Genomic DNA, 12,332 nt, shown 5'->3' with positions numbered 1-12,332 from the left:
CAAGAAAAAGTAATATTGATTTGAGTCCAATATCATCATGCAACGTTTTAATCAAGTAATGCAGATCTTTTATCATTCTAATTTCATACATATGCAATAGGGGCCTAAGATACAACTTCATGGAACAACTGTGCAGTAGAACTATAAACATAAAATGGCATATGTCTTCTTTCTTAATACCACAATGTTTACAAAACTCTGTTCCTCCCCATTCCATTGTGCCGTGAAATTGCATAATGGCAATATGCAAGTCACATTTTAGTCATAAGTGTTTTTGTAAATTCATGACATGGAATATCCAGATATTATTCAAAACTAGAATTAGGCTTGAACCTAAGGTACTCTGCGGATAAACGTTTGTTGCGTACTAGAGTCTCATAGCTCTTTAAAAAAAGCACCATAGACTACCGACGTATAATGTATACCACATGTGCAAGGGTTATCCCATAAGCAGGATGAACCCATTTTCCCAAGAGTTTTCTTTATATAAAAGAGCCATGGGATTTTCTGTGCTTTTCATAATGCCAACACGTCATGTAAGGCTTCAAAATCAAATAAAGATTTAGTTCTGTTACATTCCATAGTTTCTACCAGTAAAAGATGGGATTAAACTTAACTGTAAATCATATACCATAGATGCCTAGATCCAGTTTTGTGGGCACAGTCGTAGCCGAAGAAGGTATACCAAGTACCCATTTGAGGATTTTGTTTTTCTACTTCTCCAATGCAGTTACATTACAGTGAGCCCAAAGTTCACTGATGTAAATTGCAGCGAGATAGCCTGCATTTTATATACTTCTATAGCGGTGACAATGTTCACCCACCATATCGACGAGTTTTGATGAGTGTAATGCCCCTTCTGGCTATGGTTGTTAAACATTTCCCAATTTGGCCTAACCACTTTATTGTTTTTTCAAGGTGTAATCTCAAGTGGTTGAAGCTATCAACCTCCTCAATGATTTTGTCATCAACAGTATATGTCTGTTGAAATTGTCGAGAACGATTATTTTCAGATAAGGATATAATTTTGGTTTCAGTGAAGTTGGTCATTAGCCCTTTCTCATCATACTTGGCTGAGAAAGCTTTCAATAGTTGTTCCAATCCAGACAGGGTTTTTAATATTAAAATCACATCATCAGTGAAAAGGAATATTGCCAATTTCTTATTCTATAGTTTGGTGGTATCTGCTTCTCTGTTATTAAAATAATCTGCAATATCAGATATATACAAATACAATAAGCTTCCCCGTCTGACTCCACTGTTTGTTAAATGTTTGGTTCAATCAGCTGATGCAACAAACCACTGCAAAGTTATAGTAATATAATAAATGTATTGCATCAAATAGCTAGCCAGGGATTGCCAAGTCAGCCTGGATGGCCCAAAGTTGGCTTCACGGGACTGTGTCAAATGCCATTTGTAAATCCACAAATGCTACTAAAAAGGGTGGATTTTGAAGAAAGACATATTAGTAAATGAACATTGTTTAGCTAATTTGCTGATATATCATCGACGTAGTCTTCCTGAAGCCCATTTGGGCTGGAGATAAAATGTTATTTGCCTCCTTCCATTCTTCAGGTTTTGGTACTATAACCGTATTATATAACTTAGAGAATCTAGACGTTATATAAGCAGATCTTTTTGGGGATCATCACGGCTCCCTGTTTTGTAGATGGGAATTGTAATCGCCCCTTGCAAGCTTCTCTGGATCATTTTAGTGGCATTCAATTCATTGAACAAGTTAGTTAATATGGGAGCCAAATAGCACCCTTGTCTTCAAAAATATCAATGGGAAAATGGTCTGAACCAGATGCTTTGTTGAGTTTCTGAAGTTTAAGCGTGGTATGTACGTCTTTTAAACTAAAGATCATAGTATTAGATGGTATCTGGCCTACATCACTGAAACTATTTTCAATGTAGTATCATTGCACTGGACTCCATCGTCATGTATCGGGTCTCAGGATTTAGCAAGATGAACAGTGATAAAATGGTTGAACCATTTTGGTTCAGTTATTGAGAATGTTGTGATCTTTGGACAAATATCCCCTGAGACAATTCTCCAGAAATATCTCTGATTGTTGAGGCTGCAGTTGTGATGGCCTCCAATTGTTTTAGATAAAGCTACCAACAGTCCATAACAAAAATATTTGGAATTGTTCTTTGGGTGTATGTTTTTTAGCTCCTTAAATATTGCTTGCCTTGCAGGCCTAGACTGCTTATCTAACCATTTGGGGCTATCAAATATTTTCTTGTTTGATCTAGTGGAGGATTGAGAGAAACCAGGTTTGGTGATAGAAAACATTTTGTTGTAGAATGCCAATGGGGAGGTGCTAGTTTCTATATCCACCAGATCTGTTCAAATTGGCAACAACTCAGGTTAAATACTAGGTAAAACCATATCCCTATCACATTAATCTGAGCCCATGGGTATGTTACTCACAACCCACCAATCCAAATGTGAACCCTAACATTAAGCCACAAAAACGACATGAGACTTGGTGGGTAACTCTGCAATGCTGCTTTAGCACTTTCAAAGATGGCTTTCTCTTTAAAAGTACTATTTGATTGCACATCACATTTCCCAGAACATTGACTTTGACATGTTTAATGACTTGTCTGCTACCCTCTGTATATCAAGTCCACAGTTATCTTTCTTCTCTTCCATTGCAGGTACCATGCAAGTTCACGGATGAGGATCCCTTGCAAGAGTTTGGTAAGTGTTACATTTGGAAAAGTCAATGCTGGATAAAAAGGGCTCACATCATTCCTGCTTTGTTAGTACCATACAGAAGGCTACCGGTCATGCTTTGCACTTGGGGTTTCAGGAAAATTGGCTTGAATTGACATGTACACAATATCACTAAATAGCTCTTAGTTCTCTATATTTAACACATTCATATGTGAACGTGCCACCCATCTACTCCACTCCACCCCTCTCCTTCACTCGAGAACCCTACAGTGAGTCATTGTGCGTGTCTGAGCTGAATAAAACACCCACATAAGAAATAAAATCAAAGAAGAAAGAAGAAATTGAGTCTCAGTTCTAAGCCACTTCATAGATATTCTCCCGCTCCCTATAGTTGATGTTGATCATTTTAAACACACATTGTGGTCTGTTACTCAGCCATTCGGCGAAGACGAGACAAAAATCACATTTGGAGCGGTCTCATTTCACCCACATCTCGGCTTAATCATGGATCCATATACTATACAGACCGACACGTCTCACTTCTTTTTGTATGCCTCCTCTCCATTACCTGTTTTTAAAATACAAAGCAAGAAGCCTCCCAAAAACAGATTTCGATCCATCCATTTGGACATTAAATGAAATCCAGTTCCACTTAATAAGGAAATACCATTGCCATTCTGATTCCTATATCATATGGCCTGATTTCAATACGTTCATGTTACATCTGCCAGTTGTTGATTTTCCCGGTGATGTATATTAACAGATTTTGCAAAAAAAGGAACATTATCTTTCCTATTACGTATAGTATAATCTTCAAAAACAAAATGTTGCTTTCATTACCAATACAAACTAGCTGTTGTTGATAGAAGTCTCCTTGCTTTTCCGACTATCCGATGTACACAATGAGGCTCTTGGTAATTTGGTATTGGTAATTGCATAAGAGGTACTTGTTTATTTGGTAATTGCTTTTATAATTGAATGAAATTTCATGCATGAAATATTTAGATAAATTACTGTTTGCTTAAAGGGATATTGAATAAAATGTCTATTGCATGTTGTTTCTTCTATGTGTGTTCGAAAGACAGGTTCAAAGGACTGATGCACTAATTGCTGGACCTTCATAGATAACAGTCCGAGCAATCCCTCTCCTTATTCTTGCATTCCAAAGATCTTCCTTACCCTTGCCACCAAAGTACCAGAGCCACACATTGGTTCAATAATAAAGGATTAATAAAATCGTCCAGCCCCCTTTAATGCAACGCCAAATTGTAAAGTAATTAGCCAAATATATTGCAACATTCTAATGCTCCAGTCATTTATCCAGCATCTCATTGTTCAGGCACCTCTTCAGCAGTACGCTGATGGTTCAGCAATGCAGGTATATGCCACATTGTGCTCTGTTTCCATTAAATCCACAGTGAATCTCATGTGCAGGTTTAAGAAATGAGTGTATTCCATTAAATATCAGCAGGATCCTACATGTTGAATTTATCAATTCAGCCATTACGCAAGGACAAATACAGACCACCATCCAGATATGGACTATTTGCTAATGTGGTATGTTGTATAGATATATAAGAAGGTGACATTCTGGTTGAGTTGAGTCACTCGTGTACGTTTGCAAAATGTTTCTCCGTTGGATAGGACTCGCTATCTTTTGGTAGCTTTGGCATGCCTTGTACTTTCAGCTCGATGGCATTTGTTTCCACATCTGTTGGGCACATTAAAATGTATTCCTTTTGCTGCAAAGTTCTCAAATAAATTCTAACATATTTCAATGAGCATTATTGCAATCTCTGCCCCGTCCACTCGTGTGAAAGCCAACTGGTGTTAATGGTAGCCACGAGGCAACCATTCAGATTTCTTCCCAAAGTTAGCCCATATTTACTGGTTGCAGTGGTCACACATATACCATGATAAGAAGTCCCTCAAAAAATCATGTCTTTTTGTACTCACCAACCCCATGAATATACATCCTTCATTGTGGTTTCCATCTTTCATTACATGCCAGGTCGGGTGATGATGGCATTTTATTTCAGATGGAGCTATTCTCTGTGACAAACGAATGTAGAAACGAATGGGGAGCTTGCACAATACTACGTCACACACAGTGAATCCTCTTAATCCACTTTCTAGCTGAAGACTGCAGGGGTTTCCTCAGCTTTTATTGGCAACTAGGACTGTACTTGGTGTGCAGGCCGGAAGAGGACTTTCTTTAATTGTCAAGTCCCTAAACCACTAAACTGAGCAGGGATGTGGACAGTCGTTTGGGATTGCAGAGCATGTGGGGTCGACAGTCGTTTGGGTCAGGGGTGCTGCTAGGTCTGGAAAAGACCTGGGGCTACGCTGATGTCGGAGCTGTCAGGACTGGGGGCTAGCTAGTCTTTTGGTTCATGAGATTCTATCCGGGGCTACAACCAAATGACCAGGGGCTATAGCCCCCTTTGCCCCCCCCCCACCCTCTAGCAACGACTCTGGTTTGGGTGATAGTGGGCAAGGATTCTCTGGTGGCATATGGATTTCATTTCGTTTCACAGGTTTTTGATGGGCTTTTCCATGCACTTTGTGGTGTTTTGTTCTTCTGCAGAATCTTGCACCTTGCACTTTGAGAAAAACTTCCCCTTCGAAGTCCAAGCACGCCTCAAACTTCAAGACAAAGAAAGCCTTTGGAGTGAATGGAGCACGTCTGTCAACGTTCCTGCTGGTAAGATGCTTTCTCTAAAAACAGAAGAATGCCTAACTGGGTGCATCCCTTTGAAAAACGCTTTGCGATTCTGGCCCAATCTCTTTCCAGATTGCCCTTTCCCTTGAGTGAGCATTTGTGCACGTGCATATGGTAAGATGCACAAGTATGCATAGCCATGATCTCCATGGGGGGTCAGCAGGTGCACATCTCCGATGAACAAATACAGATACTGCTTTAATGTCAGTGCACTGAACTGGGCATGCGGGGAGGAGTGGGCAGCGGTGGCTTCACATTTGGATTACATGTCATATTCAAGCATGGGATACACTCACAAATGGAAGCAAATGACTTGGCATTCTTGTGTGCCTGTTACTATAGTTACAGAGGGATGTGTATGGCACAGAAGGGTTATTCGTAATTCTTCTGTGCATTTCCATAGGCAGGCGCAGCAGGCTGCATACCACTGATGTCCCAAATGCATTTCTACCCAATTTAAATGTAAACAATACATTATTTGACTTTTTTTAATTCAACACAGTTGGCTTCATAAGGCAGGTAATGAGAGACCCAGATATGGCTTAATCGTGCTAACAAAGTTTAAACGTGAGCATCTCTTATGTGAATCAGGCACCAATCTTTATAGATTTGAAATGAGCTAAATGGTTCTAACCTTTAACTCACAGTGAAGTGTTTTGGTGCCAGAACTAAAGGACAACCGGTGGTTGAAATAAATACTTGAACATTTCTAAACTTAGCAGACATATATCCCCAGCAGAAATTCCCACAAAATGGTGGTATATTCCGTTAGATTCCCATTCTGTTGTGTACCTTTGAATCAGAAAATAATGACTGCAAACAAATTGTTGTGCATTTAAAAGTAAGCACGAACGTTCGTCTGTAGCAGTGGCCAATACAATCTGAAAAATGCAGGGCCTCATTACGAGGTTGGAGGGAGCCATGCCGTTTATACCGGCACGGCTACTACCAAACTCGGGTCCAGGTCCCGCGAAAGGGGAATTACCGGGCCATTCTGACCTTGGCGGGCCCGGTAATTTCCCTTACGCGGGACTCGGAGCCGGTATGCCCCCATTCCCATTGAGCCCCTATAGGGCTCAATGGGAATGGGGAGACTGGTAGTAGCGGTACCGTTCATAACAGTACAGTTGCTACCATCCTGTTCTGCTCGCGGGTGCCGCTCTGCACGCCTGGTCTGACCAGGCGTGCAGAGTGGCACCCGCGAGCAGAACTCGTAATATGGCGGCATGGTAACAACGGCGCCAGTAGCAATACCGGCGCCGTTGTTGTCTTACCGCCACAATCATAATGAAATGTGTTGGTTCGTATTGAGACATATTTGATAAGTGGGGAAAAAACTGTTATTTGAAGGGATGTGAATATTTGAAGGTAAACCTTCATATGGAATTTGATTTAAATTGTCCACATAAGTGTTTCAGGTTGAAACAATTGAGGTGTTAATTTCAAATGAGAAATAACTGTTGGAGAAAACTTGTTTATTTTTTACAATAAATGAAAAAGATTTTAACTACTCAAAATACTCAAAATAAGTGGGCACAGTGAAATAGTTTTTCCTAAAAACAAACCAGCATTGCCAACGCCTATAGGTCTTCCTTCATGAATGTTGAGAGCAGACTTCATAAAACCCATCATGCCTTCTAAGTTTACAAAGTCTGACCGATTGGGTTTGGTACTGCTTTTTGTTTGGGGGGACCTCTACTTTGGCCAGGCAGAGCTATCTACAGATTAGAGGTGCCCAAATAATCCTCTATTATTCCCACTGACACTCAAGTAATTCACTCCAAAAACCAACTACAATATTTCCGAAACCCAGTATTAACGCCCTGATTGCACAAGATGGCCGCCTAGGCACAACGAGACAAATGGTTACGGATATATAATGTGCCAACTATAAATAAACATAGGTTTTGCATCAAGGTAAATCCATTTGGCCTACGAATAATTTTAAAATAATTCGGTGTAGTGTTCTTAAAAGTGTTGCTGGGAAAAAAAATGTTGTTACATCATGCATTGAACCGACCTGTAATTACATTGAATTGGAAGTCATTTTCCGGAGAAATGTATTACAGTGTGAATTGTGAATGCTTGCTTGTTGCCTGGATCAGTGGCTGCGAGCAGGTGCAGAAGCCCCGTTGCCTGTTTCTAGCATCACTGCTCCCACCCCAGGATGCAAGCACTCATCTTCAGCCGCATTTGACCTCAATTGCGAGGAAGACGGACGCCTATCTGTAGTAAGTACTCATCCATGTATGTATGTATGGATTTATGCATGCCTGCATGTATGCATGGGATTTGCAAAGAGTGAACCTAGCTGGGAAGCAAAGGTGCGCTGTACAAATCGAATGCACCCGTGAGTTACAAGCTCTCGTGTAGAAGGGTCAGCAGCGATGGGTCTGGTGCTTTATAATATAATTATAAGGAACAGCATATAGAGAAGGCAGTCTATGGGTTAATATGGCATCTTGATGCTCCCTTATTCAAATGAAGTCGTTTGTTCCCGAGTCTGAGACAACATGGCTGGTCCCTGTCAAGAGCACATCTTGATTCTGAAGCAATGTTTGATGCATTTAGTGAAACAGATGCAACATCCATCTTCTGGAATTCAGGATCGCCCCTGCAGAGGCCACTAGGAAAATTATGGGCATTATATGGTTAATCAACATTTTGTAGCGAGTGATAGACATTGCCGATACAAATAAAATGCCAGTATAATGTTGTGTTTCTTTTCTGTAGGAATTGTGGCAAAGAAATCCCAGAACTTGAGAGTTTTCTTTTTCCTTTTTTTTTTAATCAGTTTTTGAAGTCCGGCTTGAGAGATGTTGAACTCTCTGCCAGAGCTTGTGCAGGAATATGCACAGGGGCCCCGGTGCCAACATGCTGATCTGTCATGCATACAAAGGGCCCCATGGTGAACCGTTGCTACAGGGAGGGCCATTTTGAGGAAGCTCTGTCTGGGGAGAGATCTGTTTTTACTATTGTTGTTCTCTTTATCTCTCCATGACTGCCAGAGTGCTGGAAGAGCATAACAATGAGGATTCTGATACATAAGGCTTCTTTTGCTGAAGCCAACTTTGAGCGCATTAGATCCATTGATTTATTTAAATGTTTGTGCTGCTTTCTATTTTCTTGTTATTATTTTTATTATTATTATTACTATTATTATTGTCATTATTATTATTACTCTAAAAACTGTCCTTTTAAATATCACGTGTTCTGTGTGGTTAAAGAATTAGAACTGTCTAATCAATGGTGTAGAATAGAAGGATAACAATATCGTTAAGGAAGAAAAATGTCTTCTGTCAAGAGAATCTTGCTTTGGAAACCCGAGCATGAGTGAGGGTCAATTGTGTGATTCCATGGAAATACAGGCCGGAAGCTAGGGTATGGATTGTAGAACAAATCCTTGAAGCGTACAACTTGCTAGACTTTGGATTCCTCAAATGTAAATACAAACTACATTGTTCAGAGATTCATAGATCTAGGCAGCTCGAAAACCTGTTTAACGTCTTTTTTTTGCAACACTGAATGCAGGTTTACATGCCACACTGCGGCTGCAGAGGCTCTATAAGACTGTGCCCCTATCTTCCTCGGATATACGTGATTTGACCGTGGCAGAATTCTTTGTGTCGGAATTGACCGTGGTCAATTTTGCCACAAATATAACTTTGCTGCGGACAAATCTGGCAAAACCTTGACCCCCCAATGCATCCCCTGCTACCCCCACTTAGCTTTGCTTCTCCGCTTCCTTCTGACCCTGCAGTGTCAGTTCCACCCCTCTTATGCGGGCCGGATCCAATGGCACAGGGTCCGCTTTTCTCTTTTTTTCCCATCCCCTGCCTCCAGTACTCAGGAAGTGGGTAACACCCTGCTAACCCCCAAGGCAATCACTGCCAAAAAAGGGGGCGGGGTCACTCCTGCAACCCCCGCTGCCCATGTTCGTTATTAATTACCAAATTTGTTTGAATTTAATCGATCAAATGGTACTGGCTGAATTCGGCCAAATTTACCATACAATCAATTAATTTCAAACAAATTGGGTAATACCTCCGCCTCTACTATATCTCGACTCATTACCACCCCTTAATCAGACTATTTGATATTAAGAAACATGAACAACTGGGAAAATGAGGTGGCGCAGAGTATATCCCGATAGGATTGGACTCAGATGTGTTCTAGACCATTCCAGTGGAAAGTAGCCTTAGACCTGAGATACACGCAGCAGAGGATAATCCACTATCTGGTTCTTCGTCCTTTTAATGAAGTAAATTCCTCTGTGCTTATTTACTTTGACAAAATTACATCTATTTTGTTTTTTCCTTTTTCATTGGGGAGTCCCCCACTACACCACTCCCACTCACTACCACCCTAACCCCCACCCACTCGACCCCACATACTCTGTAATCCTTTAAATAATGGCTTTCCAAATTAAATGATTTTGTCAAAGTAAATTAGCACAGAGTAACTAACTTACTTTGATGGTCTCCATGGAAAATGTGGTCTTGTAGGTTGTTGCCAGCAGACAATTGCTGTTCATGCAATTCTATTGGTGGTGCGACTATCCAAACGTTTGGGTTTTGTAATGAGGGGGAAACCCCTTTGGAATGAAGTGTCAAAAAGATTGGAAATATTCTTGGGCTTTTCCTCTCCAATACCCCTATTTCCTGTGTATTCGATCGGAGACCACAGCTTCTGGGACTGAACATTTCCAAGAAAAGATGAGTATATAGAGCACTAAAAAAATAGCTAAGCTATCTCATGAAGATTAGTTAATAGCTTGATCACAATATCTGCAAGAGAAAAAAATCTCCTTTCAAAGGAATAATAAATGATACCAATATGAAAAGATTTGGGGTGTTTTTATGATCTATGTGGATGACATTACCAGACCTTTCCATTTTTTTATTTGCTCTGCTTTCCTTTCTCTTCATGCTATGTGTATATGTTTTGCAACGGATGCATTAATGTTATAGTACTCAAACATTAAATAAAACATGTTTTAAAAAAAGAATTAGAACAGTCGACCCAATCAGTATTATTTGTCAGTATTTATGAAACCTATCATTATGCTGCAATCTTATGGTCACAAAGATTGATCATCAATACCTTATTGATTATTAATGTAATTATCGTTTACTCCGCTTTTGCAATGCAAACGAAAAAGACAGCAGTTGGACCAATGATTTAAAACAGTTGCCAGCAGTACATTCTAAAACAATACAAATAAATATTGATTGGCATGCAGTGGTCTCAATGCCTTTCCGCACAGGGGGTGTATCAATGTGCTTACAGATTTATGCACATTTATTTCTCTGTCTCCTATTCTCACTGAAACTTCAGGTGATTGCAAGATGAGTAAAATAAACATGGCATCTGGTCTCCTAAATGATGGCTTTTTGCAACCAGGTGGCCTTAACGAAACCTGTGGGTAAAGAAAAATAAATCAACCAACAAATTAAATTCATAGCCCTATTTTGTATGACTTCCAGATAGTCTGTGTAGGTCTAGTCAGAATGGAAGAGTCATATTCTGTTTGAAATGAAAGAGGGATCAATAAACCGATGGATAGGTTTAACAAATAACTACAGGTCCCTACACAGATTCATTCTGGGTACGCTAGAGGCCAAGTCACAGCCACAGTGAACCAATGCCAATGTCTTTCATCTTTGCAGGTGTGTAGCGCACAAGCTGATTCTACCAGAAATGTTCAATCATGATTTCTTTAATTCTATCCTAGAAATTGTTAGAAGCCCAGAGCTAAACATCACCGTAGGGAATCCGGGCAGGAGTGGACACAGAAAACTGGATCTTCAGTGGAAGGTAAGAGTCTGTTTAGTTACGTGGAGTATGGCATAGTTGTGGATTGGGGGTAGTGGAGAAGCCAAAGTCTGCAGCCTTTAAGCAAGTTGGTGGATTACATGAGGCTGTGTTATATTGGGTTTAGCTGCAGGGTCTTCTTTCTGTTAGTTGCTAATACATTACCTTTGCTCTCTGACTTTCTGTTAGCATCATATCATCCTATGACACTCACACAGAGATGGAGAGATATGTGATGAATCTTCTGGATTTATTACTCCTTTAACGGTGGCAGGTTGCCCCATGTGGCCAGGGCTCAGCAGCCGCTTCCTGGTCCTGACCTGCAGGCGGCTATATGGGGGAAGACCACATTGGGGAGGTAACCCACAGGGAAATGTCATGACATCATCGGATAAGACATAGTATCCCCCTTTTCCTTTTGAGAATACCCTTTCCATTCCCCATGGCTTAATGGCATACTGTTATAGCTCTCCTCATTCCCCCTTCAAAACTAGTGAAAATACTTCTTCAAACCCTGCATACAAATTTTCAAACTTGCCATTTAAAACTACTGAGAACACTTTCCCAGACTCTGCCTGCAAGCAATCACAAACTGACTTCCCTTCTTCTAAGGATAGAAGTACTGCCATGAGGAAGCTGAACCGAGTTATGAAGATCAGTGAAAGCCCAGAACATAAGACATGCTCTAGTTGTTGCGGATGCATATTGGGCGGTGGGACATTTGCACAGCAAAGCCAGCTGACATGAAGGAGCTGGCTGGGGAGGTCGAGCCCTCTCGGTGCTGACCAGGAAACTGCTGGGCGAATGCAATGTCCATGGAGTCAACCTGCTCATTGGAGAAACTGAAGGGGGCAGACTGCAGAGGTCGGTATGTCGCAGGAACACCAAAGGAGGAAGGACAACCTCCTGGCATGCAGCTCTACTGAAGAGCAGCCTCTGCATTGTTGGAGCGCAGGGGAATGCAGAATAGGCAAGCACGAGCAGCGAGAAGGACAGGAACTACAAAGCAGAGGCAGCGAGTCCAAAGGAAGGAAGCAGGACACCAATGAGCCGCTGCCGGTTCACCGCATGAGAAGCCATTCCTGTCACAGAAACCCAGTGAGTCCACCC

General features: G+C 41.0%; 1 protein-coding gene across 1 annotated transcript in view; it reads left to right on the top strand.

The window, feature by feature from the left end:
• IL12RB1 (interleukin 12 receptor subunit beta 1) overlaps positions 1–12,332 on the top strand; it is a 448,922-nt gene that overhangs the window by 266,068 nt on the left and 170,522 nt on the right. The window contains exons 7-9 of the mRNA XM_069649246.1: positions 2,668–2,710; positions 5,274–5,390; positions 11,143–11,225. Coding sequence (XP_069505347.1) covers positions 2,668–2,710; positions 5,274–5,390; positions 11,143–11,225 — 243 coding nt within the window. The remainder of the gene's footprint in view (positions 1–2,667; positions 2,711–5,273; positions 5,391–11,142; positions 11,226–12,332) is intronic.

This window comes from Ambystoma mexicanum, chromosome 1p (assembly GCF_040938575.1).
Source record: "Ambystoma mexicanum isolate Mex_15411 chromosome 1p, UKY_AmexF1_1, whole genome shotgun sequence".
Taxonomy (NCBI): Eukaryota; Metazoa; Chordata; class Amphibia; order Caudata; family Ambystomatidae; genus Ambystoma; species Ambystoma mexicanum.
This window is presented reverse-complemented; position numbering and strand designations above follow the sequence as displayed.